Genomic DNA, 26,991 nt, shown 5'->3' on the forward strand with positions numbered 1-26,991 from the left:
AAGGGAGGGGGCGGTGAGGTGAAGGGAGGGGGCGGTGAGGTGAAGGGAGGGGGCGGTGAGGTGAAGGGAGGGGGCGGTGAGGTGAAGGGAGGGGGCGGTGAGGTGAAGAGAGGGGGCGGTGAGGTGAAGGGAGGGGGCGGTGAGGTGAAGGGAGGGGGCGGTGAGGTGAAGGGAGGGGGCGGTGAGGTGAAGGGAGGGGGCGGTGAGGTGAAGGGAGGGGGCGGTGAGGTGAAGGGAGGGGGCGGTGAGGTGAAGGGAGGGGGCGGTGAGGTGAAGGGAGGGGGCGGTGAGGTGAAGGGAGGGGGCGGTGAGGTGAAGGGAGGGGGCGGTGAGGTGAAGGGAGGGGGCGGTGAGGTGAAGGGAGGGGGCGGTGAGGTGAAGGGAGGGGGCGGTGAGGTGAAGGGAGGGGGCGGTGAGGTGAAGGGGGGGGGCGGTGAGGTGAAGGGGGGGGGCGGTGAGGTGAAGGGGGAGGGGGGGGCGGTGAGGTGGAGGGGGAGGGGGGGGCGGTGAGGTGGAGGGGGAGGGGGGGGGAGGTGAGGTGGAGGGGGGGGAGGTGAGGTGGAGGGGGGGGCGGTGAGGTGGAGGGGGGGGGCGGTGAGGTGGAGGGGGGGGGCGGTGAGGTGGAGGGGGGGGGCGGTGAGGTGGAGGGGGAGGGGGAGGGGGGGCGGTGAGGGGGAGGGGGAGGGGGGGGCGGTGAGGGGGAGGGGGAGGGGGGGGGCGGTGAGGTGGAGGTGGAGGGGGAGGGGGGGGGCGGTGAGGTGGAGGGGGAGGGGGGGGGCGGTGAGGTGGAGGTGGAGGGGGGGGGCGGTGAGGTGGAGGTGGAGGGGGAGGGGGAGGGGGGGGGCGGTGAGGTGGAGGTGGAGGGGGAGGGGGGGGGGGGGCGGTGAGGTGGAGGTGGAGGGGGAGGGGGGGGGCGGTGAGGTGGAGGTGGAGGGGGAGGGGGGGGGGCGGTGAGGTGGAGGTGGAGGGGGAGGGGGGGGGCGGTGAGGTGGAGGTGGAGGGGGAGGGGGGGGGCGGTGAGGTGGAGGTGGAGGGGGAGGGGGGGGGCGGTGAGGTGGAGGTGGAGGGGGAGGGGGGGGGCGGTGAGGTGGAGGTGGAGGGGGAGGGGGGGGGCGGTGAGGTGGAGGTGGAGGGGGAGGGGGGGGGCGGTGAGGTGGAGGGGGGGGGGGGCGGTGAGGTGGAGGGGGGGGGGGGCGGTGAGGTGGAGGTGGAGGGGGAGGGCGGTGAGGTGGAGGGGGAGGGGGGGGGCGGTGAGGTGGAGGTGGAGGGGGGGCGGTGAGGTGAAGGGGGAGGGGGAGGGCGGGGGCGGGGAGGGGGAGGGCGGTGAGGCGAGGTGAAGGGGGGGGAGGGCGGTGATACAAGGTGAAGTGGGAGGGGGGGCGGTGAGGGGGAGGGGTGGGGCGGTGAGGTGAAGTGAGAGGGAGGGGGGGGCGGTGAGGTGAAGGGGGAGGGGGGGGCGGTGAGGTGAAGGGGGAGGGGGGGGCGGTGAGGTGAAGGGGGAGGGGGGGCGGTGAGGTGAAGGGGGAGGGGGAGGGCGGGGGCGGGGAGGGGGAGGGCGGTGAGGCGAGGTGAAGGGGGGGGAGGGCGGTGATACAAGGTGAAGGGGGAGGGGGGGCGGTGCGGGGGAGGGGTGGGGCAGTGAGGTGAAGTGAGAGGGAGGGGGGGGCGGTGAGGTGAAGGGGGAGGGGGGGGCGGTGAGGTGAAGAGGAAGGGGGGGGCGGTGAGGTGAAGGGGGGGGGCGGTGAGGTGAAGGGGGGGGGCGGTGAGGTGAAGGGGGGGGCGGTGAGGTGAAGGGGGTGGGCGGTGAGGTGAAGGGGGAGGGGGGGTGGTGAGGTGAAGGGGGAGGGGGGGGCGGTGAGGTGAAGGGGGAGGGGGAGGGCGGGGTCGGGGAGGGCGGGGTGGGGGAGGGCGGTGAGGGGAAGGGGGGGGAGGGCGGTGATACAAGGTGAAGGGGGAGGGGGGGCGGTGAGGGGGAGGGGTGGGGCAGTGAGGTGAAGTGAGAGGGAGGGCGGGCGGTGAGGTGAAGGGGGAGGGGGGGCGGTGAGGTGAAGTGAAGGGGGAGGGGGGGCGGTGAGGTGAGGGGAAGGGGGAGGGGGGGCGGTGAGGTGAGGGGAAGGGGGAGGGGGGGCGGTGAGGTGAGGTGAAGGGGGGGAGGGAGGTGAGGTGAAGGGAGGGGGGCGGTGAGGTGAAGGGAGGGGGGCGGTGAGGTGAAGGGAGGGGGGCGGTGAGGTGAAGGGGGGCGCGGTGAGGTGAAGGGGGGGCGGTGAGGTGAAGGGGGGGGCGGTGAGGTGAAGGGGGAGGGGGGGCGGTGAGGTGAGGTGAAGGGGGAGGGGGGGCGGTGAGGTGAAGGGGGAGGGGGGGCGGTGAGGTGAAGTGAAGGGGGTGGGGGGGGCGGTGAGGTGAAGTGAAGGGGGAGGGGGGGGCGGTGAGGTGAGGTGAAGGGGGAGGGGGGGCGGTGAGGTGAGGTGAAGGGGGAGGGGGGGCGGTGAGGTGAGGTGAAGGGGGGAGGGCGGTGAGGTGAAGGGGGGGAGGGCGGTGAGGTGAGGTGAAGGGGGGGAGGGAGGTGAGGTGAAGGGGGGGGGCGGTGAGGTGAAGGGAGGGGGGGGTGAGGTGAAGGGAGGGGGGCGGTGAGGTGAAGGGAGGGGGGCGGTGAGGTGAAGGGGGGGGCGGTGAGGTGAAGGGGGGGCGGTGAGGTGAAGGGGGGGCGGTGAGGTGAAGGGGGGGCGGTGAGGTGAAGGGGGGGCGGTGAGGTGAAGGGGGGGCGGTGAGGTGAAGGGGGGGCGGTGAGGTGAAGGGGGGGCGGTGAGGTGAAGGGGGGGCGGTGAGGTGAAGGGGGGGCGGTGAGGTGAAGGGGGGGCGGTGAGGTGAAGGGGGGGCGGTGAGGTGAAGGGGGGGCGGTGAGGTGAGGTGAAGGGGGAGGGGGGGGCGGTGAGGTGAGGTGAAGGGGGAGGGGGGGGCGGTGAGGTGAAGGGGGAGGGGGTGGGGGTGAGGTGAGGTGAAGGGGGAGGGGGTGGGGGTGAGGTGAAGTGAAGGGGGGGGGGGCGGTGAGGTGAGGTGAAGGGGGAGGGGGTGGCGGTGAGGTGAGGTGAAGGGGGAGGGGGTGGCGGTGAGGTGAGGTGAAGGGGGAGGGGGTGGCGGTGAGGTGAGGTGAAGGCGGATGGGGTGGCGGTGAGGTGAGGTGAAGGGGGAGGGGGTGGCGGTGAGGTGAGGTGAAGGGGGAGGGGGGGGCGGTGAGGTGAGGTGAAGGGGGAGGGGGGGGCGGTGAGGTGAGGTGAAGGGGGAGGGGGGGGCGGTGAGGTGAGGTGAAGGGGGGGGTGAGGTGAGGTGAAGGGGGGGGCGAGGTGAGGTGAAGGGGGGGAGGGCGGTGAGGTGAAGGGGGGGAGGGCGGTGAGGTGAAGGGGGGTGGCGGTGAGGTGAAGGGAGGGGGGCGGTGAGGTGAAGGGGGGGGGCGGTGAGGTGAAGGGGGGGCGGTGAGGTGAAGGGTGGGGCGGTGAGGTGAGGTGAAGGGGGAGGGGGGGGCGGTGAGGTGAGGTGAAGGGGGAGGGGGGGGCGGTGAGGTGAAGGGGGAGGGGGGGGCGGTGAGGTGAGGTGAAGGGGGGGGCGGTGAGGTGAGGTGAAGGGGGGGTGGGGCGGTGAGGTGAGGTGAAGGGGGAGAGGGGCCGGTGAGGTGAGGTGAAGGGGGAGGGGGGGGCGGGGGGGTGAGGTGAAGGGGGGGGGTGGCGGTGAGGTGAGGTGAAGGGGGGGGGCGGTGAGGTGAAGTGAAGGGGGAGGGGGTGGCGGTGAGGTGAGGTGAAGGGGGAGGGGGTGGCGGTGAGGTGAGGTGAAGGGGGGGGGGCGGTGAGGTGAAGGGGAGGGGGGGCGGTGAGGTGAGGTGAAGGGGGAGGGGGGGGGCGGTGAGGTGAGGTGAAGGGGGAGGGGGGGGGCGGTGAGGTGAGGTGAAGGGGGAGGGGGGGGCGGTGAGGTGAGGTGAAGGGGGAGGGGGGGACGGTGAGGTGAGGTGAAGGGGGAGGGGGGGACGGTGAGGTGAAGGGGGAGGGGGGGGCGGTGAGGTGAGGTGAAGGGGGAGGGGGGGGCGGTGAGGTGAGGTGAAGGGGGAGGGGGGGGCGGTGAGGTGAGGTGAAGGGGGAGGGGGGGGCGGTGAGGTGAGGTGAAGGGGGAGGGGGGGGCGGTGAGGTGAGGTGAAGGGGGAGGGGGGGGCGGTGAGGTGAGGTGAAGGGGGGGGGGCGGTGAGGTGAGGTGAAGGGGGAGGGGGGGCGGTGAGGTGAGGTGAAGGGGGAGGGGGTGGCGGTGAGGTGAGGTGAAGGGGGAGGGGGTGGCGGTGAGGTGAAGGGGGAGGGGGGGGCGGTGAGGTGAAGGGGGAGGGGGTGGCGGTGAGGTGAGGTGAAGGGGGAGGGGGGTGGCGGTGAGGTGAGGTGAAGGGGGAGGGGGTGGCGGTGAGGTGAAGGGGGAGGGGGTGGCGGTGAGGTGAGGTGAAGGGGGGGGGGCGGTGAGGTGAGGTGAAGGGGGAGGGGGTGGCGGTGAGGTGAGGTGAAGGGGAGGGGGTGGCGGTGAGGTGAGGTGAAGGGGGAGGGGGGGGCGGTGAGGTGAGGTGAAGGGGGAGGGGGGGGCGGTGAGGTGAGGTGAAGGGGGAGGGGGGGGCGGTGAGGTGAGGTGAAGGGGGGGGCGAGGTGAGGTGAAGGGGGGGAGGGCGGTGAGGTGAAGGGGGGGAGGGAGGTGAGGTGAAGGGGGGTGGCGGTGAGGTGAGGTGAAGGGGGAGGGGGGGGCGGTGAGGTGAGGTGAAGGGGGAGGGGGGGGCGGTGAGGTGAGGTGAAGGGGGAGGGGGGGGCGGTGAGGTGAGGTGAAGGGGGAGGGGGGGGCGGTGAGGTGAGGTGAAGGGGGAGGGGGGGGCGGTGAGGTGAGGTGAAGGGGGAGGGGGGGGCGGTGAGGTGAGGTGAAGGGGGAGGGGGGGGCGGTGAGGTGAGGGGGAGGGGGGGGGCGGTGAGGTGAGGTGAAGGGGGGGGCGAGGTGAGGTGAAGGGGGAGGGGGGGGCGGTGAGGTGAGGTGAAGGGGGGGGCGAGGTGAGGTGAAGGGGAGGGGGGGCGCGGTGAGGTGAGGGGGGAGGGGGGGGCGGCGAGGTGAGGGGGGCGGGGCGGGGCGGCGAGGTGAAGGGGGCGGGGCGGCGAGGTGGGGGGGTAGGGCGGGGTGGCGAGGGGGGGGGGGTGGGGCGGTGGGGTGAAGGGGGGGCTGGTGGGGCGAGGGGGGCGGTGAACAAAAGTGGCTGGTGGCGGAGAGGATTGGGATGGGGAATGGGACTAGAAATGAGGTGGGGTGTGGAAAGGAGGGAATATGAAGGGGAGGGGGTAGCATTCATGTGGGAAGGCAGAGCGGTAAGAGGTGGCCTGGAAAGGAGAGGGTTGGGATCTAAGGAGAAGGGTTGATTATGTTGTGATGATTTTGAATATTGGAGAAATGAACAGATACTGAATGTAGAATTGATGTTGAAAAGTGTGTACTGATTGAAGAGTATTTAACTAGAATGAGTCTTGGAATTATGATGTTGAGGTTAATATTTTATTAAATTTGAACGTTGTGCAACAGCAATCAGCACTCCAATCTGCAGGAAACAGTAGTTTGCTGTAAATCCTTCCTGTTTGGTTTGGATAGGGGTTGGTGGGTGGGGAGAGAAGAGGAATATGATTCATGCGACCTCGTGAATCCCTTCCTGTTTTCATCAGATCTGTAGGTCTTAGCTGTAAGTTGTCTATGGTCTCGAGTAGTACTTGTAGACCTTGTCCTTCTGATTACAGTTGCTGTGAATGAGTATGCCAGTTTGACAGAATCTAGTTTTCTTTTCTCTGTCCTCATAATAATACAGCTTTCATAGAATCCTCATAGTGTGGAAACAGGCCATTTGGCCCAACAAGTTCACACTGACCCTCTGAAGACTATCCCACACTGATCCATTTCCCTCCCCCATTACACTTCATTTCCTCTGATTAATGCACCGAGCCCACACATCCCTGAAAACTATGCGCAATTTAGCATAGCCAATTCACCTAACCTACACATCTTTGGACTGTGTGGGAGGAAACCCACGCAGACACAGGGAGAATGTACAAACTCCACACGGATAGTCACCCGAGGCTGAAATTGAAACCGTGTCTCTGGTTCTGTGAGGCAGCTGTGCTAACCCCTGAGCCTTCTCTTGACTGGACCCTCTGATTAGTGATTGGCAGTAAAATTGATGTCTGGTGTTTGGCTTATCGCAATTCTGTATGGGCGAAGTGAGGACAGGAGGTTAATCTAAATGGCTTAAGTCTGGTTACAGTTTTGTTTGATGTACCAACTTTACATTGAGTGACTAATCTTAGGTTATGGCCTTTTCCAAACAACGTGGAAATAATAAACAAAGTGGAAAACGAGAGGTGTGGTCTGACTTTTTATAAATACCTTCCAATGTAAAGGACCTTCCCATATAGGTATTCCTATTTAGAGCTCCACAGAGTACCTGAGTCTTATGGTAATTTACCTAAAGATAAATCCAGTCATTAATAGCTATTCTGACAGCTCCAGATTATGTAGTTTTGGGTGAGGTGACAGTAAAGGAATCACAAGTTGCAGCTGACTGGATGTGGCAGATTTTAGTGATTCTTAGTATGAAAGCATTGAAGCATTCTGACAGACGTGCATCATTGACTAACCTGCACATGATGTGTTCCTGTTGTGTACTTTGAACTCCTTTTGTAAGTATATAAAATAGATTTTGTCAGCTGAGTTTCATTCTTCTCCTTAAATGTGCTGACATTTGCAGACCTCAACCCCTTCCCCAATCTTAAGGGCTGACCCAGAAAATAAACTTGCATTTATTTAGACCTTTTATTATGGGAAAAGATCCTGAGAATAGCTAACATAAATATTGAATCAAAGTAGTTTGGGTATGGAGGCTAATAAAAGGTTTGGCTTAAAAGTTAGCTTGAAAAGGCTCATGTGTAGGAGCTGGGTGTGGGTTGGACAGGAATTCTAGATCAATGATCTGATGGTGAGTGTTGGGATGTTACCCAGCTGATTCGGATGACATTCGATCTGGTACGTGTGCTCGTGTAAATTCCAACGTACACTCACTCAGAGGTGTCTCTGTTCTACAACACCACCCAGAGCCATTACTATGAATTGTATAAGCCTTGTCATTGTTTGTATTACCAAAATGCAATACCTTGCATTTATCCAAATTAAACTCCATCTGCCACTCCTCAGCCCATTCACCTAATTGATCAAGATTTCTTTGTAACCTTAGATAACCACCTTCCCTGTCCATTATGCCACCAATCTGTGTGTTATTTACAAACATAGTAACCATGCCTCCTATATTCTCATCCAAATCATTTACATAAATGACAAACAAAAGTGCACCCAATGGAGCACCATTGGTTACAGGCCTCTAGTCTGAAAAACAACCCTCCACCACCAGAAAACTAATTTTATAACCATTTGGCAAGCTCACCCTGAATTCTATATGATCTAACTTTACTCATTAGTCTACCATGCAGAACCTTGTCAGAGGCTTTACTAAAGTCTAAGTAAACAAGGTCTACCGCTCTGTCCTCATCAATCTGTTTGATTACTTCATTTAAAAACTCAATCAGGTTTGTGAGACATGATTTTCCTTGCACAATATCATGTTGATTATCCCTTATCAATCCTTGCCTCTCCAAATGTGTGCAAATCCTATCTTTCAGATTCACCTCCAACAACTTAATCACCACAGCTGTCAGGCTGTCAGGTCTATAGTGTCTTGGCTTCTCCTTGTCTCTTTTTAAACAATGGCCCAACATTAGTCACTGTCTGGTAATTCACCCATGTTTCTAAATACAAATATTTCTATTTATATCCCTGCAATTTCCTTCCTCACCATCCTGGGATACATTTGATCAGGTCCTAAAGATTTATCTATCTTTGTCTTCTAAAACCTTTCTGTAACGTGGACTGTTTTTAAAAAATCAATTTGTATTTCCCGGAGTTCCCTAGCCTCTATTTCTCCCTTCGCAGTAAAAATCTAATGCAAAATATTCATTTAATATTCAAGGTTTGCGTAATGCTTTGTAGCTTGGTGCTGGTTTTTGTCGTTGTGGGTAAGTTCACCAAGCTGGGAAATTGATTTGCAGATGAACTGCATCAACAAACACAGACCGAGACTTAATATACCGGTCAGTACAATGAACAACCGGAACTGGCACTTGGAAGCAACAGGAATGGAACCAAATAAATTTCAGAAGAGACAGCACAGCAGCATTTCACAGGAGGTTCTAAAGCACTGAGATTTCACCTAAACAGGGAATGAGATGTCTACAAATCAACTTCCCAGCTCAGTGAACATACCCACAACCATGACATTCATTTAATATCACTCTCATTTCCTGAGGTTCAACACAAAGACAACCTCCTTGATATTTAAGCGGTCCTACGCGCTCTCTATTTGCTTTCCTGCTCTTAATCCAAAAAGATTCTAAAAATTATCGTTTACTATATCTGCCAAGGCTATCTTGTATTCCTCTCTTTGATTTCCTGATTTCCCCCTTAAGAATGGCCCTAAACTCTTCAAGTGATCCAGTTGCTCCCCGTTGTCTATATCTAATATGATTTTTTAAATTCTTGACGGGAACTACATTATCTTTTTTCATCCATTGTTCCCTAATCTTACTAACCTTGCCTTTCACTCTAACAGAAACATTCTGAGCTCTCATTATCGCACTTTGAAGGTCTTCCACTTGTCAGTTGTCCCTTTACCTGCAAGCAGTCTACTCCAATCAACTTTTGAAAGCTCTTGTTTCATACCCTTAAAATTTGCTTTAATTCAGTTAAGAACTTTAACTTCTATGGAAGACTTATTATTAGTTTTGAAATAGTATGGAAAAATATATTATGCTTACTAGTCCCAGTGTTCCCTTACTAACACTCCAGTCATTTAGCCAGCCTTATTTCCCACGAGAAGGTTTTGCTCCTCCTCTAGTAAGATCATTTGCATACTGATAAAGAAACTTTTCTTGAACACATTCAACAAATTCTTCACCATCTAACCTTAACCAATATGGTAGTCCAAGTCGATGTTTTGAAAATTAAAATTCCCTACTATTACAGCCTTGTTATTCTTACAGACCTTTGAGAGGTCTCTACCTTTTTGAATCTCCATTTCCGTCTGACTATTGGGGGGGGTGGGGGGGGGCAACTGTACAGTACAATCAAGGTTATCATCCCATTGTTATTTACCACCCATATGTTTTCACTAAATGATCCCTCAGAAATATTTTCTCTAATTACAGTAGTAATATTTTCCTTAATCAAAAATGCCACTCACCTCTCTAGCCTTCCTATAACATCTAAAATGCAGAACATTGAGCTTGAAGCAGAAGACGACAACTGAAGCCATTTCCAAAACTCCCTGAAGGTTTCTCAAGAAATGCAACAAAGATGTCATTGTGTGGGTGACCCTTGTTCAGAAGAAACTGATTTGGAGGAAGCTCCTGTATGAAGGGACACAAATCTTTGAGAATGCCTACTAGCGAAAGGAATTCCAGAAAAGGAATGGGTGAAAGGAATGCCAGCAATCTCAAGGCCAAGGACAACTTCTGTCCCTTGGGAAACCTACCAAATCTGTGGTCGATTTTTCAGGTCTAGTAGTGGGCTCAAGAGCCGCACAAGGACCCCCTACCAAAACCCATGACCAATGGAATAGAATTTATCAGCATACTGCCTGGACTCAAAAGGGTCACTTCCAGGATGTGATTCTGCAAATTGATTTGTATTTGGGTGGAAGGGTGAACTGTGAGGAAGGTGCAGAGATGCTTGAGTATTGGGCAAATGCATGCCAGATGAAGTATAATGGGGATAAATATGAGGTTATCCACTTTGGGAATAAAAGCAGGACGACTGATTATTGTCTGGCTATAAATTGAGGGAAGTGTGCAAACACTCCTCGGTGACCTTATACACCAGTCACTGAAGGTAAACATTCAGGTGCAGCAAGGGGTCATGTAGACAAATGGTATATTGGCTCTCTCAATAAGAAGAGGATTTGAGTGAACGAGTAGGGATATCTCTTGCTGCAACTGTACAGGGTCTTTGTGAGACCATACCTAGGATATTATGTGCACTTATAATTTCCTTTCCTAAGGAAGGATGCTCTTATGTAGAGGTAGTGCAGTAAAGATCTACCAGACTGATACCTGGAATGGAGAAAGTGAGTACTGCAGATGCTGGAGATCAGAGTCAAAAGGTTGGCGCTGGAAAAGCGCAGGTCAGGCAGGATCAGAGGAGCAGGAGAATCAACATGTCAGGCATTCCTGATGAACGGCTTATACCCAAAATATTGATTCTCCTGCTGCTTTGATGCTGCCTAACCTGCTGTGCTTTTCCAGCACCAACATTTTTGATTATGATACCTAGGATGGCAGGCGGAGAAATTGAATCGGTTAGGATTTTATTCACTGGACTTGAGAAGAATGAGGAGGGATCTCAAGGAAACAAGGACTAGTCAGGGTAGATGCAGGAAGGATGTTCCTGATATTAGGAGTCCAGATTCAGGGGTCGGACTCTGGGAATGTAGGCCAAACAATTTGGGTTGAGATGAGAAGAAATGTTGCGAGTGAGGAGTTGGTGAAATTTACCAACATCGAAAGCAGTCGAGGCCAACATCTTATAAGGTTTCAAGAAGTGGGGCTAAAGAGGTCAGAGGATATAGGGGGAAAGCAGGGCAGGCTACTAAGTTGATCGGCTGTGATGATGAGTGGCGCAGCAGACTTGACAGGCTGAATGGCCTATTCCTGCTTTCTCTGTTTCACTAAATGAGCAGACATTGATTTCCTCAGTTGAAGAATATACTATAGCCATGATTGCTTCATCAGTAGCATATGGTGTTTCCATCTTGGTTAAATTACCATGGTTGTAAGAATTTTTATCTGTGTTCTGCAGACAAGTGGGAAGAGCCTCATTCTGTTGCTCATTCTCAGGATCCCTGTGTACTTGTGGCCTGTTTGAACACACAACATCGAACATAGAACATTACAGCGCAGTACAGGCCCTTTGGCCTTCGATGTTGTGCTGATGCTATGCCAAAAAGAGCTATAAAGAAAAGTAAGATAGTACATGAGGAAAAAACTTGCACAGAATATAAAGACAGCAAAAATTTCTATAAATATATAAATCGGAAAAGAGCGGCTAAAGTAAACATTGATCCTTTAGAGGATGAGAAGGAGGATTTAGTAATGGGATATGAGGAAATGGCTGAGGCATTGAGTAGGTATTTTGTTGGTCTTCACAGTGGAGGAGACGAATACCATGCCAGGAATTGACCAGGAGACAAAGGTAAGTGAGGACCTAGAAACAATAATTATCATTATAGGGGTAGTGTTGGGCAAGCTGATTGAGCTAAGGATAGACAAGTGTCCTGGCTCTGATGGAATGTATCCCAGGCTGCTAAAAGAGATGGCGGAAGAAATAGCAAGTGCACTTGTGGTAATTTTCCAAAATTCACTGGACTCCCGGGCAGTTCCAGCCGATTGGAAAACTGCAAATGTGATGCCACTGTTTTAAAAGGGCAATAGACAAAAGATGGGGAAATATATGGTTAGCTTAACTTCTGTAGTAGAGGAAATGCTTGAGTCTGTTATCACGGAAGGAATAGCAAGGCATCTAGATAGAAATCGTCCAGTTGGGCAGACGCAGCATGAGACCATGAAGGGCAGGTCAGGCTTAACTAAGCTTTTGGAGTTCTATGAAGACATTATGAGCACGGGACAATGGGAACCCAGTGGATATGGTGTACCTAGATTTCCAAAAGGCCTTCAGCAAGGTAGTGCATAAGAGGCTGCTGCATAAGGATGGATGGCATTATAGATAAAGTATTAGCATGGATAGAGGATTACTTAACTAACAGGAAGCAAAAAGTGGAGATAAATCACTACTATTCTGGCTGGCAGACAGTAACTAGTGGTATGCCTCAGGGATCAGTGTTGCGACTACAATTATTCACAGGTTACATAAATGATTTGGAGTTGGGACCATGTACAATGTCAAAGTTTGCAGATGACACTAAGATGAGTGGCAGAGCAAAGTGTGCCAAAGGCTGAAACTTTGCAGAGGAATGTAAATGTTTTGAGTGAGTGGCCAAAGTCTGGCAGATGGAATACAATGTTAATAAATGTGAAGTCATCCATTTTGGTAGGAATAACATTAAAGAGGACTATTATTTGAATGGTAAAAAAGATGCAGCATGCTGCTGTGCAGAGGGGCCTGTGTGTCCTTGTGTATGAATAACACAAAATTGGTCACAGGTGCAACAGATAATTAAGAAAGCAAATGGAATTTTGTCCCTTTGCTAAAGGGATCGAGTTTAAAAGCAGGGAGGTTATGTTGGAGCTGAATAGGGTGCTGGTGAGGCCACACCTGGAGTACTGTGTGCAGTGTTGGTCTCCTTGGGAAAGGATGTACTGGCGCTAGAGGGGGTTCAGTGGAAGTTCACGAGGTTGACTCCAGAGTTGAGAGGTTTGATTATGAGGAGAGATTGAGTAGACTAGGATTATATTCATTGGAATTTAGAATAAGTGGGGATCATATAGAAATATATGAAGGGAATAGATAAGATAGAAGTAGAGAGGATGTTTCCACTGGTGGGTGAAACTGGGGAAAGAGGGCACAGCCACAAAATTGTGGGGAGCAGATTTAGGACCAAATTGAGAAGGAACTTCTTCACCCAAAGGGTTGTGAATCTGTGGAATTCCCTGCCCAGTGAAGTAGTTGACACCACAGTAAATGTTTTTAAAGCTAAGATTGTTAAAAAAAAAACCTGAAGGAATTAAGGGTTATGGTGAGAGGGCAGGTAAGTGAAGCTGAGGCCACGCAAAGATCAGCCATGATCTTATTGTGTTGTGGAGCAGGCCTGAAGGGCCAGATGGCCTATTCCTGCTCCGAGTTCTTATGTATGTTCTTATTTCTCTTCAGACGACTCACCATCCTGACTTGGGAGTACATCACTATTCCTTCACTATTATTGGATCAAAACCCTAGAACTCTATTCCTAACAGCGATCTGGGTGCCCCCTCCACTACTTTCTTGAGGACACGTTGGGATGGGCAGTAAGTACTGGCCCAACCATTAACCCCCTCATTCCATGAGATGATATTAGAAATAACGTACTTTTTAACTTGGTAATTAGAAAGGAATAATAGGGCCTGACAGTTTCAAGGTTTTTTTTATTGTATTATTCTGCTGGAGTTCAATGAGACTTTGCTTTTAATTTCTGATATTGAACCTTGCATCCTTTTTTTGTTTGAAAGCATGTGGGCAGTCGAATTAGGTAACTGCTAGCATTATGTGGTGTTTTTCAGCACCACATTTTTCAACTCTGGTCTCCAGCATCTGCAGTCCTCACTTTCTCCTAACTGCTAGCATTATACTTGTTATTGTCAAATTTTAAGATAGCTTTTGTTGACTGATTGAATGTTTGAGTGAAAGGTGAGGTGTTGGGAGGAAGCGACAAAAGGTAATGCAAACGCATTGACCTTGTTTAGGATCTAGTATTTCAGGGGTAGTCTGAGAAACTTTGTTTGGATCAGTTCCTGGATAATATCTGCAAGTTTATTTTTGAGGTAGAAATGCCTGTAATTATTTTTGTCTGATTGGATAGGGACGGAAATGTATCTGGGGAGAAAAATGATTGCCTTATGCCATAAAAGGCTTTGAGATTGTTGATGTTCAGTTCATATCTTGGACAGCATGTTCAAATCATTGTGGTGAGATCAATTAATCGAATCTAGCATTCTGAACTGAGCAAGTATGCAGTGTTTGCTTTTTAAACATGTAGTTACAATGTGATAGTGGGGCATGTACTGTGCTTGTTGCAACTTAATTTAAACATCCCACTGAAGATAGGGTTACATATCAAGGCATCTGCTTACAGACACAAGGCTCAATCTGAGTTAGGCATGTCAAAGTTCATCATGTTTCAGTGAGAAAATTCTCATCTTCATAATTTATATGAAGAACCCAGTACCAGTAACATTTCATGTAGTGTGAAACACTTTTGCCAAGTATACCCAAAAAAATTGGGACGGGGAATGGGTTTTTTTGTTGCTCATTATGAACTTCTAATTTAGAAGCAGCAAACTGCTTTGCGCATTTCAAAATTGTGTAAGTTTAGCACTGTATCACAGTATTTTGAGTGATACTGACACAATCAATTCCTCCCTGCATTAAGACCTGGATATTCATGGCCAAACAAATCATCAGCTGTGGTCTTGCAAAAAGCCTGAGCAGTCAGTAAGATTGCCATCAAGATCCCCAGAGTTAACATCCTGAATCATTAATAACCAGGAACTGTATTAGCCAGTTACCAAGTGCAGGCCAGAGGGTAGGACAGGAGTCCTGCAACCTTCTCCCCCCCCCCCCCCCCCCCCCCCCCCCCCCAAACTGCAAAAGCCTGTCCTCCATTTACAGGCCACAGGTCATCAGTGTGATGGAATACTCCCCGCCTTCCTGGATGAGTGTAGCTCCAACAACACTCACGAAGCTCCACATCATCCAGACCAGAGCAGCCTATTTGATTGGCACCACATACACACACACTCCATCAATGGCACACAGATGCAACACTGTGAAGACCTTTGACCTGGAAGAAGTAACAAAAAAAAATTGTATTTGGTTTAAGTTGTTTGGTAAATCTCATTATTTTTGAAAGCATTTAAAAGGACTTGAGGGTTTGTGTTGTCACAAAGCTAGTCCCTTTTTTACTAAAAGCTGTTCTTTGGCTCAAGGAGACTCTGCCTTTGATATTTTTTTCAAAGGGGTGATAAACCAGGCCAGGCTCCGATCAGTCTGGTTTGGTACAGAGATGAAAAGGATTTTGAAAGGCATTTTATTTATATGTAAACCGATGAGGCATCAGGCCAAAGTGGTCATGTTTTAGAAGTGAGCTGCATAATGAAAGGAGAATGGTCAGCTCTTTAGCTGAGTTGAGCAGTTTTAGTTGTCTTGAACTGGGAAGTTCAACAGGGAGCTGTGTTGAAACTCTGGTGCTCTCCCTGCCTGGATGTGTGTGTGTGTGTGTGTATGCCTGCGCCTGGGTGAGTGTGCCTGCACGGTTATTAAAGGGGGTTTGCTTATTAGGACTGTTGTGTGTATTCTGAACAGCATAATTGTCTAGTTGCAGAGGTTGAGTTCTGGAGGGGTTCTTTATTCTGTTCTTTGTGTTTCATTATGTAATTTTGTGAATAAATTTTTGTCTGTTTTAAAACCTAGTAGCCAACCTAGCTAACTTAATCCAGGTAATGTTCACTGTACACTCACAGAAACAAATTGCAAAGGTATGGTCTGGGCTGCCTGCTTAAGAATGTTTTGAGTGGTCTGGCCTAATCCATAACAGGTTGGGGGTGCTTTGCAGGATTTTAAACCGCGAGTGGTAGGTGCTAGCGTCTTTATTTCATATGTTGGTTTGGTTGGGTAGACAAAACTTGGGACAGTAATGGCTCTTTCAGTCACCGTAAGTTGGATGTGGTGACTTTGGAAATTTTGCAAATAGTGAATAAGACCAAGTTACAAGAATTAGCAGAGTAGCTGGAATTGGAAAGGCCTGCTTCTGTGAAGAAAGGAGAGATAATTACAGCAGTAGATCAGCATTTAAACTTGCTGGAGAAACCATCAGAATCTATAGAGATGGCAAGAATTCGATTGCAAATGAAGCATCTTGAGTTAGAGGCAAGGGATAAGGAAACGGCAGCAGAAATGAAACAGTTTGTTACGCTTAAAAAAGGAGAGGGAAGAAGAGAGCAGCAGAAGAAAAGTGTTTGAACTTCAAAAACTGACATTCTAAAAAACAAAGTCAGCATAAACGGCTGGAGATAAAGGCTGAGGATAGGCTTAGAGAGGAAGAGAGTGAGGATTACCAAGCCCCTGGTTGCCAGAAGCCGAGTGAGAAACTGTTTAACTATGTTCAAGCATTGCCTAAATTTGATGAGAACGATGTGGAAGCCTTTTTGATCTCATTTGAAAAGGTGGCTAAAAAAATTCAGTGGCCAGTGGCAATGTGGGTTTTGTTGATCCAAATGAAACTTGTAGGTAGGGCTAGTGAGGTATCCGCAGCACTTCAGAGGTGGTATCTGGGGAGCATGAGGATGTGAAGAAAGCCCTTACAAGCATAAGAGCTTGTACCAGAAGCCTATAGGCAACTTTTCAGGAATCTGAGGGACCCAGGTCAAACCTATGTTAAGTTTGAAAGGATCAAAGAGTAATTTTGACAGATGGATAAGAACTTTAAAAATCGAGCAAACCCATTATAGTCATAGAGATGTACAGCATGGGAAACAGACCCTTCGGTCCAACCTGTCCATGCCAACCAGATATCCCAGATATTTGTGGGCGGCACGGTGGCACAGTGGTTAGCACTGCTGCCTCACAGCAGCAGAGACCCGGGTTCAATTCCCGCCTCAGGCGACTGACTGTGTGGAGTTTGCACATTCTCCCAGTGTCTGCGTGGGTTTCCTCTGGGTGCTCCGGTTTCCTCCCACAGTCCAAAGATGTGCAGGTAAGGTGAATTGGCCATGCTAAATTGCCTGTAGTGTTAGGTAAGGGGTAAATGTAGGGGTATGGGTGAGTTGCGCTTCGGCGGGTCGGTGTGGACTTGTTGGGCTGAAGGGCCTGTTTCCACACTGTAATGTAATGTAATCTAATCTAACCCAATCTAGTCTCACCTGCCAGCACTCAGCCCATATCCCTCCAAACCCTTCCTATTCATATACCCTCCAAATGCCTCTTAAATGTTGCAATTGTACAAGCCTCCACCACTTCATTCCATACACATACCCGCACCCTCTGAGTGAAACCGTTGCCCCTTAGGTTTAGGGTGAGAGGGGAAAGATATAAAAGAGACCTATGCCCTCTAGTTCTGGACTCCCCCACCCCAGGAAACAGACCTGGTCCCTCAAGATTTTATAAACCTCTAAGGTCACCCCACAGCCTCCGATGCTCCAGGGAAAACAATCCCAGCCTGTTCAGGCCCTCCCTATAGTTCAATTCCTCCAACCCTGGCAACATTCTTGTAAATCTTTTCTGAACCCTTTCAAGTTTCACAACCTCTTTTCTGATAGGAAGGAGACCAGAAGTGCACGCAATATTCCAACAGTGGCCTAACCAATGTCCTGTACAGCTGCAACATGACCTCCCAACTCCTGTATCTATACTCTGACCAATAAAAGAAAGCATACCTGACGCTGCCTTCACTATCCTATCTACCTGTGACTCCATTTTCATGGATCTATGAACCTGCACTCCAAGGTCTCTTTGTTCAGCAACACTCCCTAGGACCTTACCATTAAGTCCTGCTAAGATTTGCTTTCCCAAAATGCAGCACCTCGCATTTATCTGAATTAAACTCCATCTGCCACTTCTCAGCCCATTGGCCCATCTAGTCAAGATCCTGTTGTAATCTGAGGTAACCCTCTTCGCTGTCCACTACACCTCCAATTTTGGTGTCATCTGCAAACTTACTAACTGTACCTCTTATGCTCGCATCCAAATCATTTATGTAAATGACAAAAAGTAGAGGACCCAGCCCTTAGAGAGGTAATTATTTTAGAGGTATTCAAAAATTCACTGCCTGAAGTAGTGTGAACTCGTGTGGGAGAGCAGAGAGTGAAAACAGCAAGGTTAGCAGCTGAAGTGGCTGATGATTATGACCTGGTCCTTAAAACACGGTTTGGTTTCCAGAATCAATTTCAGTCCATGAGGTATAGAAATTGGGGCAAAAAGAATTCCTCATTTGGAAAGGGAAAGGTAGATCTCAGTGACGATCATAAGGATAACTTCCCAAAGGGTAAAAAAGAAACCCTTGGGGACAAACAAGTTAAAAGGCTCCGATGTATTCATTGTAATAAAGTGGGCCACAGAACATGGCAATGTTGGTGGGCGAGGAGAAAGCCAGATGTAGGAAAACCAGACAAGCCTGGGAGTTTTGTTAGACTACTAACAAAAAGCACAGGGGAAGTTAGACAACTGCCTCAGTGTACACGATAATCAGAGGCTGGTTAAGGAGGAAGTGCCAGATCTCCTTAAACAATATACATGCAAGGTTAAAGTTTATTCACATCGGCCAGGAGCAGTCGGTAAGGAGGTTACTATATGAAGGAACATAAGAACCTCTCAGTCTGTAATGCTGAAGTATGAGGAGATATACACTCCTGACAGGCTATTGCCCAGAAAGTTACTGGTAACAGGAATTCATGGTGAGACAAAAAGTACTCAGTTATGTAAAGTGAGGCTAGAGAGTCCAGAGAAGAGTGGAGAATTTGTGGGAGGAGTGCTGGACAAACTCTCAGCTCCAGGAATGCAATTTGTCCTTGCAAATGATATAGCTGATCCTCCGGTAGGCGTGCTGCCTACTCTGGTTGAAAAGCCAGTGGAGGTGCCGGCAACTGAAGACATGAATGTTTTTTCAGGAATTTTCTCTGATTGTGTGGTCACAAGGTCAGAGAGGCACAAGCTGAAGCAGGAGGGATCAAAAGGCACAGATGAGGAAGCTGACATAGTGTTACTTTGATCAGATAAGTAGAACAGAGAGCAAATAGGTAAACATGCCAGTATTTTTAGCTCTGCTAAGTTGATTGAATTACAACAGAAAGAGGAGTTAAAACAGTTATATCAAAAGGCATTTCTGAGAAAGAAAGTGAATGCATTCCTATGTTGTTAATTAACAAATGATGTCTTAATGAGGAAATGGAGACCATTACACATTCAAGCAAATGAGAAACGGGTAGAGATTCATCAAATTGTTTTGCCAGTAGGATATAGAAAGGAGGTGCTGCGAGTGGCACACAAGCTACCACTTGGAGGTCATTTATGAGAGAGGAAAACACAGGCTAAATACAAAGACATTTTTACTGGCCTGGACTACACAAGGATGTAGTTGAATTTTGTCAGATGTGTTATGCATGTCAGCTAATCTGAAAACCACAGACAGTAATAAAACCTGCACCTTTTGATACCTATTGCAGCATTTGGGAGCCTTTTAAGAGTCTTGATTAATTACGTACGTACCCTACCTCAAACAAAAAGTGGGAATAAGTATTTATTAACAATAATGGATGTGTCGACTAGATATTCAGAGGCAATCCCATTACAAAACTTAAATTTTTTACTTGATACGGACTATCAATACAGATCTAGTCAAATCAAGGATGAAACTTCACATCCAGAGTATTCAAGGAGGTTATGGATAACTTGGGAATAAAGCAATTCACATCTACTGCGTACTATCCGGAATTGCAGGGAGTGCTAGAGAGATGGCATCAAACACAAAAGACCATGTTGAGACCTTGTGGTCAGGATTATCCAAATGATTGGGATAAGGGAATTTCATTTGTACTTGTTGCGATCGGAGTTGCACTGAAGGAATCTACCAAATTCAGTCCATTTGAATGAATGTTCGGGCATTAAGTAGGAGGACCGTTAAAACTGATTAAGGAGAAATTAATAAGTCAGAATTCAGAGGTCATCCATTTGGACAATGTCTCAAATTTTAGCGAATAATTAAATAGTGCTGGAGAGTTGGCTAGACAGCGTTTAAAAATATCACAGCATACAATGAATAGGAAGTGGATAAAAAGTCACACATTCGCAATTCTGCAATTGGGGATAAGGTATTGGTGTTACTTCCAGTAACAGGGGAGTCTTTAAAAGCAAGGTTTATGGACCATATCACATTACAAGGAAATTGAGTGAGGTGAACTACTCGATAAGGACTCCAGACAGGAAGAAATCTGTGTCGTGAATTTGCTTAAAAGGTATTTTGTTAGGGAAGGAAAGCAAGAGGAGAAGGTGTTAATGATTACAACACAGAAGGAAGAACCAAGTTCAGAGGATTCTGAATTGGACATTCCTCAAATCAAATTGGTCAATGACGGAGTTGTCAAAAATTGGGATAATCGAAATGACCTGAAAGTTATTGCTATCACATGGGGAGATGTGCGGAAATAAACTGGGTAGTACTAACCTAACTGTGCATGATTTAGATATAGATCCTATGCTGATAAGCGACGTCCTTTTAGGCATAACCTTCTAAAGTTGGCACAGGTTCAGAAGGCGATAGAGCACATTCTCCAAGATGGCATAATCGAAGTGAGTTACAGTGACTGGAGCTCACCCATAGTCATGGTGCCAAAGCCAGATGGTACCCAGTGGTTGGTGTGGACTATCGCAAAGACAATGCTGTTATAAAGACTGATGCATATCCAATTCCACAGTTGGAGGACTGTCGAAAAAGTGGGACAAGAAACTTAGATTTCTAAGTTGGATTTGCTCAGAGGCTACTGGCAAGTACCTCTGTCAGAGAGAGCAAAGGCAATTTTGGCTTTCATAACACCAAATGGACTATATCCGTTCAAAGTCATGCCATTTGGTATGAAAAATGCTCCAGCCACATTTCAGAGACTGACTAATATGGTCATTGCCGGATTACCCAACTGTGTGGTGTACATTGATGACCTGGTGATTTTTAGTCACTCGTGGAAAGAACATTTACAGCATTTATTGGATTTGTTTGATCGACTTTGGAAGGCAGGCTTGGTGGTAAACCTAGCTAAAAGTGGATTTGCCAAAGCCCAAGTCACCTTCCTGGGCCATGTTATTAGACATGGACAAATGGCCCCACGAGATACAAAAGTAATTGGGGAATTTCCCACACTGTCAATGAAAAAAGCAGTACTACACTTCCTGATGTCCTATGCAGTCAATGAAGTTGACTGAAGACTGACTTTTGTGATGCCAGGGATCTCGGGAGGCTGAGAGGTTCGTTCACTCGGCAAATTGGATTGAAGCTGGATGCAAATACTTCAGCTTATCTTTCACACTTATGTGCTTGGCTCCCCCATTCTTGAGTTAGATTCATTGGAGCTGGTTGTAGTAGAACAAATCTATTTCCAAAGAAATCGAGCTGTTTGGCGAGTCTGGAGTAAGCGGCTATGGTCTTTTCTATTCAATCTGTTTACTATTAATATTTTGAGGTGAAGTAAAAATATAGGAGCACAATGTATGCATACACAGGCAACAAGCTTTCAAAAATCCTTGGTTTTTGGAAACATCCTGGAGGATTGGGAAACAACTTCAAATTGGAAGGAGACAATAAACTGTAGACTAGTTAGCTTAACATGTCTTATTGAGAAAACATCAGCCTGTTATAGATGATGTGATAGAGTATTTAGAAATTCATAGTATGATCAAGCAGAGTCATTTATTCTGAAGAAGGGTCACTGGACCCGAAATATAAACTCTGCTTTCTCTCCACAATGACTGACCTGCTGAGTTCTTGAGCAACTTTGGTTTTTCCTCTCAAGAATAATATCCATGAGCCATTATCCTTTATTTTCTATTACTCAGCCCATGCTATATATGTGGTTGCAACTATCCCAGTTGTTCCATGAGCTACTACTTTTCCCACAAGGCTGTTGCGTGTCTCTGGATAATGTTTTCCTGTTTTGAGATTTGGTGTCTGAGGTGTTTGTTGACCTGTTGTAGTTAGTGATTCTGATGGGCTGTATTGATGAGATATGGTAATCTGAAAGACTTCCAGGAGGCTCACTTACCAGGCAGCAGGTTTATTGATTGGCCATTCTTTTTCCTTTGAATTTATTTTTCCTCTTGTGAAGAATGACTCATTGTAAATTGGCTGTTCATTAGATCTGGACAACTTTAGGTTATTTAGGTGTTTTGGTCGAATAGAAGAAATTGAGTGTAATGGTGTATATTTGATTAGATAATTGAATAACTTTCCGGAATGGTGTTGCTAGTTGGTTTGCATTTTTTCATCCTCCCCATTCTCCTCTTCCTCCTCTCCCCATTGAGAATTAACTGCTGAGGCAGATTGTAATGCCAACCAGTGCACAGCTTGAAATTCCGATGACTCAGTCATGAACCTCAATCCAACAGCAAAGTTCTTTAGTCTTAACATGTTGATGCATTTTTTAGATTAGATTACTTAGTGTGGAAACAGGCCCTTCGGCCAAACAAGTCCACACCAACCCGCCGAAGCGCAACCCACCCATTTCCCTACATTTACCCCTTTACCTAACACTACGGGCAATTTAGCATGGCCAATTCACCTGACCTGCACATCTTTGGACTGTGGGAGGAAACCGGAGCACCCGGAGGAAACCCACGCAGACACTGGGAGAATGTGCAAACTCCACACAGTCAGTCGCCTGAGTCGGGAATTGAACCCGGGTCTCTGGCGCTGTGAGGCAGCAGTGCTAACCACTGTGCCACCGTGCCGCATGATTTAGTGTAACAATGTTCACTGAGGCATCTGAAGAAAGCCTAGCAATGTACACTCCTCTCCATTTAGGGCGCAGTGTTAGTCAGATTTTTCTGTTTCTTGAAATGGATAGTTAATCATAGGATGTTACTGAAATTTTAACTACTCAAAGCTCCTTTTAATTATACTTTTTCTCAAAATGGGAGCTTGTCAGGCTTTCCACAGTGAAACTAATAATATTATGCCGTAGCAAGAAATAGGAGATAACTAATTTTTTCCAAGCTGTATCAAATCCAATCCCATGAAATGGATATTGTTAAAAGAAGCATGATAGATGGCAGATTATTTCCTATTTTTCCAACCAATTCAGAACACTGGAATATGCTGGAGGAGTATAACAACTCAAGATTCCAGATAGACCAGCTGACTCATTTTCTTATGTAATTGATTTAAATTTAGAATTGTAAAACGTTGCTGTAAATCTAATTGTTGTTTTCTGTTTAGTAGATTCGAAGACAATGGGTGAACGGCGCAGCAAAAACCTTCTGGTCCAGCTCGGACCCAAAATGCAGGCTTACCCAGAAGAGCTGATCCGCCAACGCCGCTCGTATGATGGCCTTACTGAGTATCTCATTCGCTGGAATGTGCTGACTGTAGATGATAGTGGAGGAGGAGGAGGAGGAGGCAGCAGTAGTAATGGAGGAAACAGTTCATCTAGCGATAGTAAAGTGGATAATATATTGATGTGGATGTCAGCTGAAGATGTATATGCCAACTGTCCTACACTTCTTGGGAAACGGAAACCAGATGGTCAGAGAGTGAAAGAGGAGCAGGAACTGAGTGCCAGATCTTGTCCAGTGAGTGCAGACTCTGATGTCGCGTTTGATGATGTAGAGTTACTTGATATGAAGGAGGATGTAAAACATTTGGTACAACGAGCAAGACGACAGATGTCTCGTAAATCTGGACCAGAATCATCCTTGAATATTTCTCACACAATTCATGTTCTGAGTGCTTATGCGAGTATTGGCTCTCTGGTGGGAGTGTTCAAAGAGACAGGAGCTTTGGATGTGCTTATGGAATTACTCTGCAACAAGGAAACGCAAACACGCAGGAGTGCTGGGAAGATGCTCCGGGCTCTCGCATCGCATGATGCAGGTAAGATGTTCTTTAGTTTAAATTTTTTTTTGTATAACTTATGCATGATGTGGTTTAACTCTGATTATGGGTTTCACATTAGACAATGAACCTGAGACTATGCTGTAATAAGTGATATGCTTGACAATATGACAAGCAGTTGTTTGAACTTGCATCTGCAAGACTTTAACTTCTATTAGCCAGTTATTGTGTAAACCAGTTGAGCACAAGCTGTGAATAGTAAGTCTCTGAAGTGTGTTGGGAATGGTTTTCTAGAGTAGAATGTTGAGCCTGTTGAAGGAAGGGCTATCAAGGGTTAGTAATCTCGTTGTAAAAAATCAGAGATGAATGACATTATAATATTTTATGTTGTGTTTGAAAGCGAGGTAGTTCAATCTGAAGCAAGGGTGTTGAATTTGAAGGAAATATGAAGGTTCGGGGTGCAAGTTAGCTGAGATGGACTGGAAAAAGGTGACTGGGCATAAAATGGCCTGAAAAAACTTTGGAAACATGCATTAACAGGCATGACTGTACTATTTAAAAATACTACTGTGATTTACAGCAACTATACATTCCTTCAAGATATAACTCTAAAAAGATTAAAAATCTCACAACACCAGGTTATAGTCCAACAGTTTTATTTGGAAGCATTAGCTTCCAAAGTAAACCTGTTGGATTATGACACGGTACTTGTGTGATTTTTAACTTTGTCCACCCTAGTCCAACACTGACACCACCACATCTAAAAAGATTAGTCAACCGCAGCTAACAAAGGAAGTTGGGGATTGCATAAGATTAAAAGAAAATGTCTACAAAGTTGCCATAAATAGCAGTAATTATGAGGATTAAGACATTTGTGGAACAAAGAAATACCAAGAAACCATTAAGGAATGGGAGAATAGAATATGAATGCAATCTACCGTAAAAAAATCTAAAAGTTTTTACAGGCATGTAAAAAAGGAGGAACTTGGCTAAAAGGAAAGTGGCTCCATTACAGGCCGAGTCGTGAGCATTTATAATGTGGAACAGAGAATGGCAGAGAAGTGAAATTACTCAACTGTTTTTACTGAGGAAGATACCAAACCTTTCCTAGAACTAGAGATCCAAGTGGCTAGGAAAAATGGGTTTGAGGAAATTAGCATTAGGAATTAGATTGAACTGGAGAAATTAATGGTCCAAAAGTTGATAAATTGCTAGGACCTGATACATTAGTGTTGAAGGAGGTCATTATAGAGAGACTCCATGCTTTGATGGTTATCTTCCAAAATGCTATGGATTCAGAATGACTTGCATGGATTGGAGGTTCTAGATTAGAGTGGTGCTGGAAAAGCACAGCAGTTCAGGCAGCATCCGAGGATCAGGAAAATCGACGTTTCGGGCAAAAGCCCTGCTGCCTGAACTGTTGTGCTTTTCCAGCATCTGCAGTCCTTGTTTTTACCTATGGATTGGAGGTTAGCAAATGGACACAATAGTGGAAGGACAATGTGTTTGCTCTCATTGGCTGCCTGAGAAAGGAGCGGCGGCTCCGAAAGCTTGCAGAATCTATTATAAAGGGTGGGGTAAATGGGCACCTGGTTGATAGTCATCTGATGAGGCATAGTCAGCACGGATGCAAAGGTAAAGTCATGTTTGGTAAACCTGTGGGAGTTTTATGAAGATGTTACTAATAAAAGTGAATGCATGGAATAGGAGGTACTGATTAGCTAAAAGACAGATCAGGAGGAATAAGTGGTGATTCAGGTGTTTGCAGGCTGTGACAAGTTGTGTACTGTAAGGATCAGTATTGGGCTAGAGATGTTTACAGTATAGATTTGGGAACCAGATGTCGTAATATTTTCATATTTGCAGTTGGTGCTAAGTGGGAATATGATGAAATTTAATGTGGAAAAAATGTGAAATTCCTCACTTTGGTAGGAGCAGATGTGCTGAGTATTTCTTAAATGGTAAGAGGTGGGAAAGTGTAGATGGTAAGAAAGAGGAAAATGAGTAGGCCATTTGGCCCCTGGAACCTGCTCAGCCATTCGCTAGGATTGTGGCCAATCTGACGGTCCTCATGTTTCCTTTCCTGCCCTTTCCCAATAACCCTTGATTTGCCTGCTGATCGAGTACCTATTTCAGCCTTAAATATACATAAGGATTGCCCCCACAGCTCTTTGTGGTAAGGAGTTGCAAAGACACTCAACCCTCAAGAATATTCCTCCTCATCTCAGTCTTAAATTGGCACTGCTAAATTCTGAGACAGTGCCCTCTGGTTCTAGATTCTTCCATGAGGGGAAGCATCCTCTCAATGTTTACCCTGTTCAAGCCCCTTAAGCCTATACGTTTCTGAGATTACCCCTCATTCTTCTAAACTCTAGGTAGTAGAATCTCAGCCAGTTTTGCCTTTGCTCTTAAAGGAATCCCTTCATACTAGCGATCAACCTCGTGAACTTTCTCTGGTTTGCCTTTTGTTGAAATGATGCCTTTCCTTAAATAAAGGACTAGAACTGCTCACAGTATCATAGTCATACAATATGGTGAGGTCTTTCAGCCCATCAAGTTGTACTGTCAAAAATGTACTACTCTCTACAATAGGCCCATAGCCTTGAATGTAAGTGCTCACTGAAGTAGTTTTTAAAGACTGTGAGATTTCTCACCTCAACTACTCTCCCAGGCAGTGCATTCCAGACTCCCAACGTAGTCTGGGTGAAAAGCTTTTTCCACAATTAGCTTCTTCCATAATTTGCTTTATTCTTTTTACATGTTGCTATTATTTATCAATTTTTACCTGTCCTACAGTGTCTGCTGTTTGGGGGTCCATACACTACGCCTACTAGTGTCTCTTTCCCTTGCTGTTATTTACTTCCATCCAAATGGACTGTACACCATTCCTGAAGAACTGGGAGGCTCTGTTCTGTGATCGGTCAATAAGTCCTCACAATCGGTCTGGTTCTTTAAGACTTCATTCTTTATTTCTTCATACGGCCGGGTACAGAGCATCTGAATACACAGAAGTTGTGTACTTCCGATTTCCTCTGAGGAGCTGCGCACATGGCTTAATGCAAAGACATTCTTATACTTTTCTTAAAGAAGGGTACAGGCCATGATCGCATTGTACATTCAAACAATTACCAATTAGTACAACATACTGCTGTACTTGACAGTTACTTAGTCCAGTGATATTTCCTGGGAACCAACTTTATTTTCCAACACCTCAGGCCACCCTGATCTCACTAACCGAGTCATTGCACCTGAGTCTGAAGGTCAGTTAGGTTGGCCAGTAATGTCTTATCTCGTTAAGTTATTTCTATGCTTTAAAAGGCGCATTGTCTGCTAATCTTTATTGAAGCAGACTGGTTAGTCACTTATGCAGCTATAGCAGAATTAGCAGTTAGTAACTTAAAAGCCATTTTGTCATGTTATTTGCATCGAGGAGCCATCTTGTTGCCATCGACATTCTTAGGAACAACCGCTGAAGAGATGTTCTTGACAACACCTAGTCACCTCAGCCTGTATTCAGGTTTTAGATCCTCATTCCGAGCCTAGATAGTCTTCAACAACTGTGCTCATTTCGTCTCTTATTAACAGTGATACCTCACCAACTTTTC

The 26,991-nt window shown here is 47.9% G+C and overlaps 1 protein-coding gene across 4 annotated transcripts in view; it reads left to right on the forward strand.

Moving 5' to 3' along the window:
- cul9 (cullin 9) overlaps positions 1–26,991 on the forward strand; it is a 198,422-nt gene that overhangs the window by 9,267 nt on the left and 162,164 nt on the right. For 3 of the 4 annotated variants that reach the window (XM_043687358.2, XM_087984475.1, XM_043687359.2), the window contains one exon: positions 22,772–23,425. In XM_043687358.2, the coding sequence (XP_043543293.2) occupies positions 22,786–23,425 (640 nt within the window). In that variant the 5' untranslated portion in view covers positions 22,772–22,785. Of the gene's footprint in view, positions 1–22,771; positions 23,426–26,991 lie in introns of those variants that run through there. The other variant, XM_043687357.2, reaches the window with a different exon arrangement.

The sequence above is a fragment of the Chiloscyllium plagiosum genome, unplaced genomic scaffold (genome assembly GCF_037043375.1).
Source record: "Chiloscyllium plagiosum isolate Xiang-an unplaced genomic scaffold, Cpla_swu_hap1 HiC_scaffold_3, whole genome shotgun sequence".
NCBI classification, from domain to species: domain Eukaryota; kingdom Metazoa; phylum Chordata; class Chondrichthyes; order Orectolobiformes; family Hemiscylliidae; genus Chiloscyllium; species Chiloscyllium plagiosum.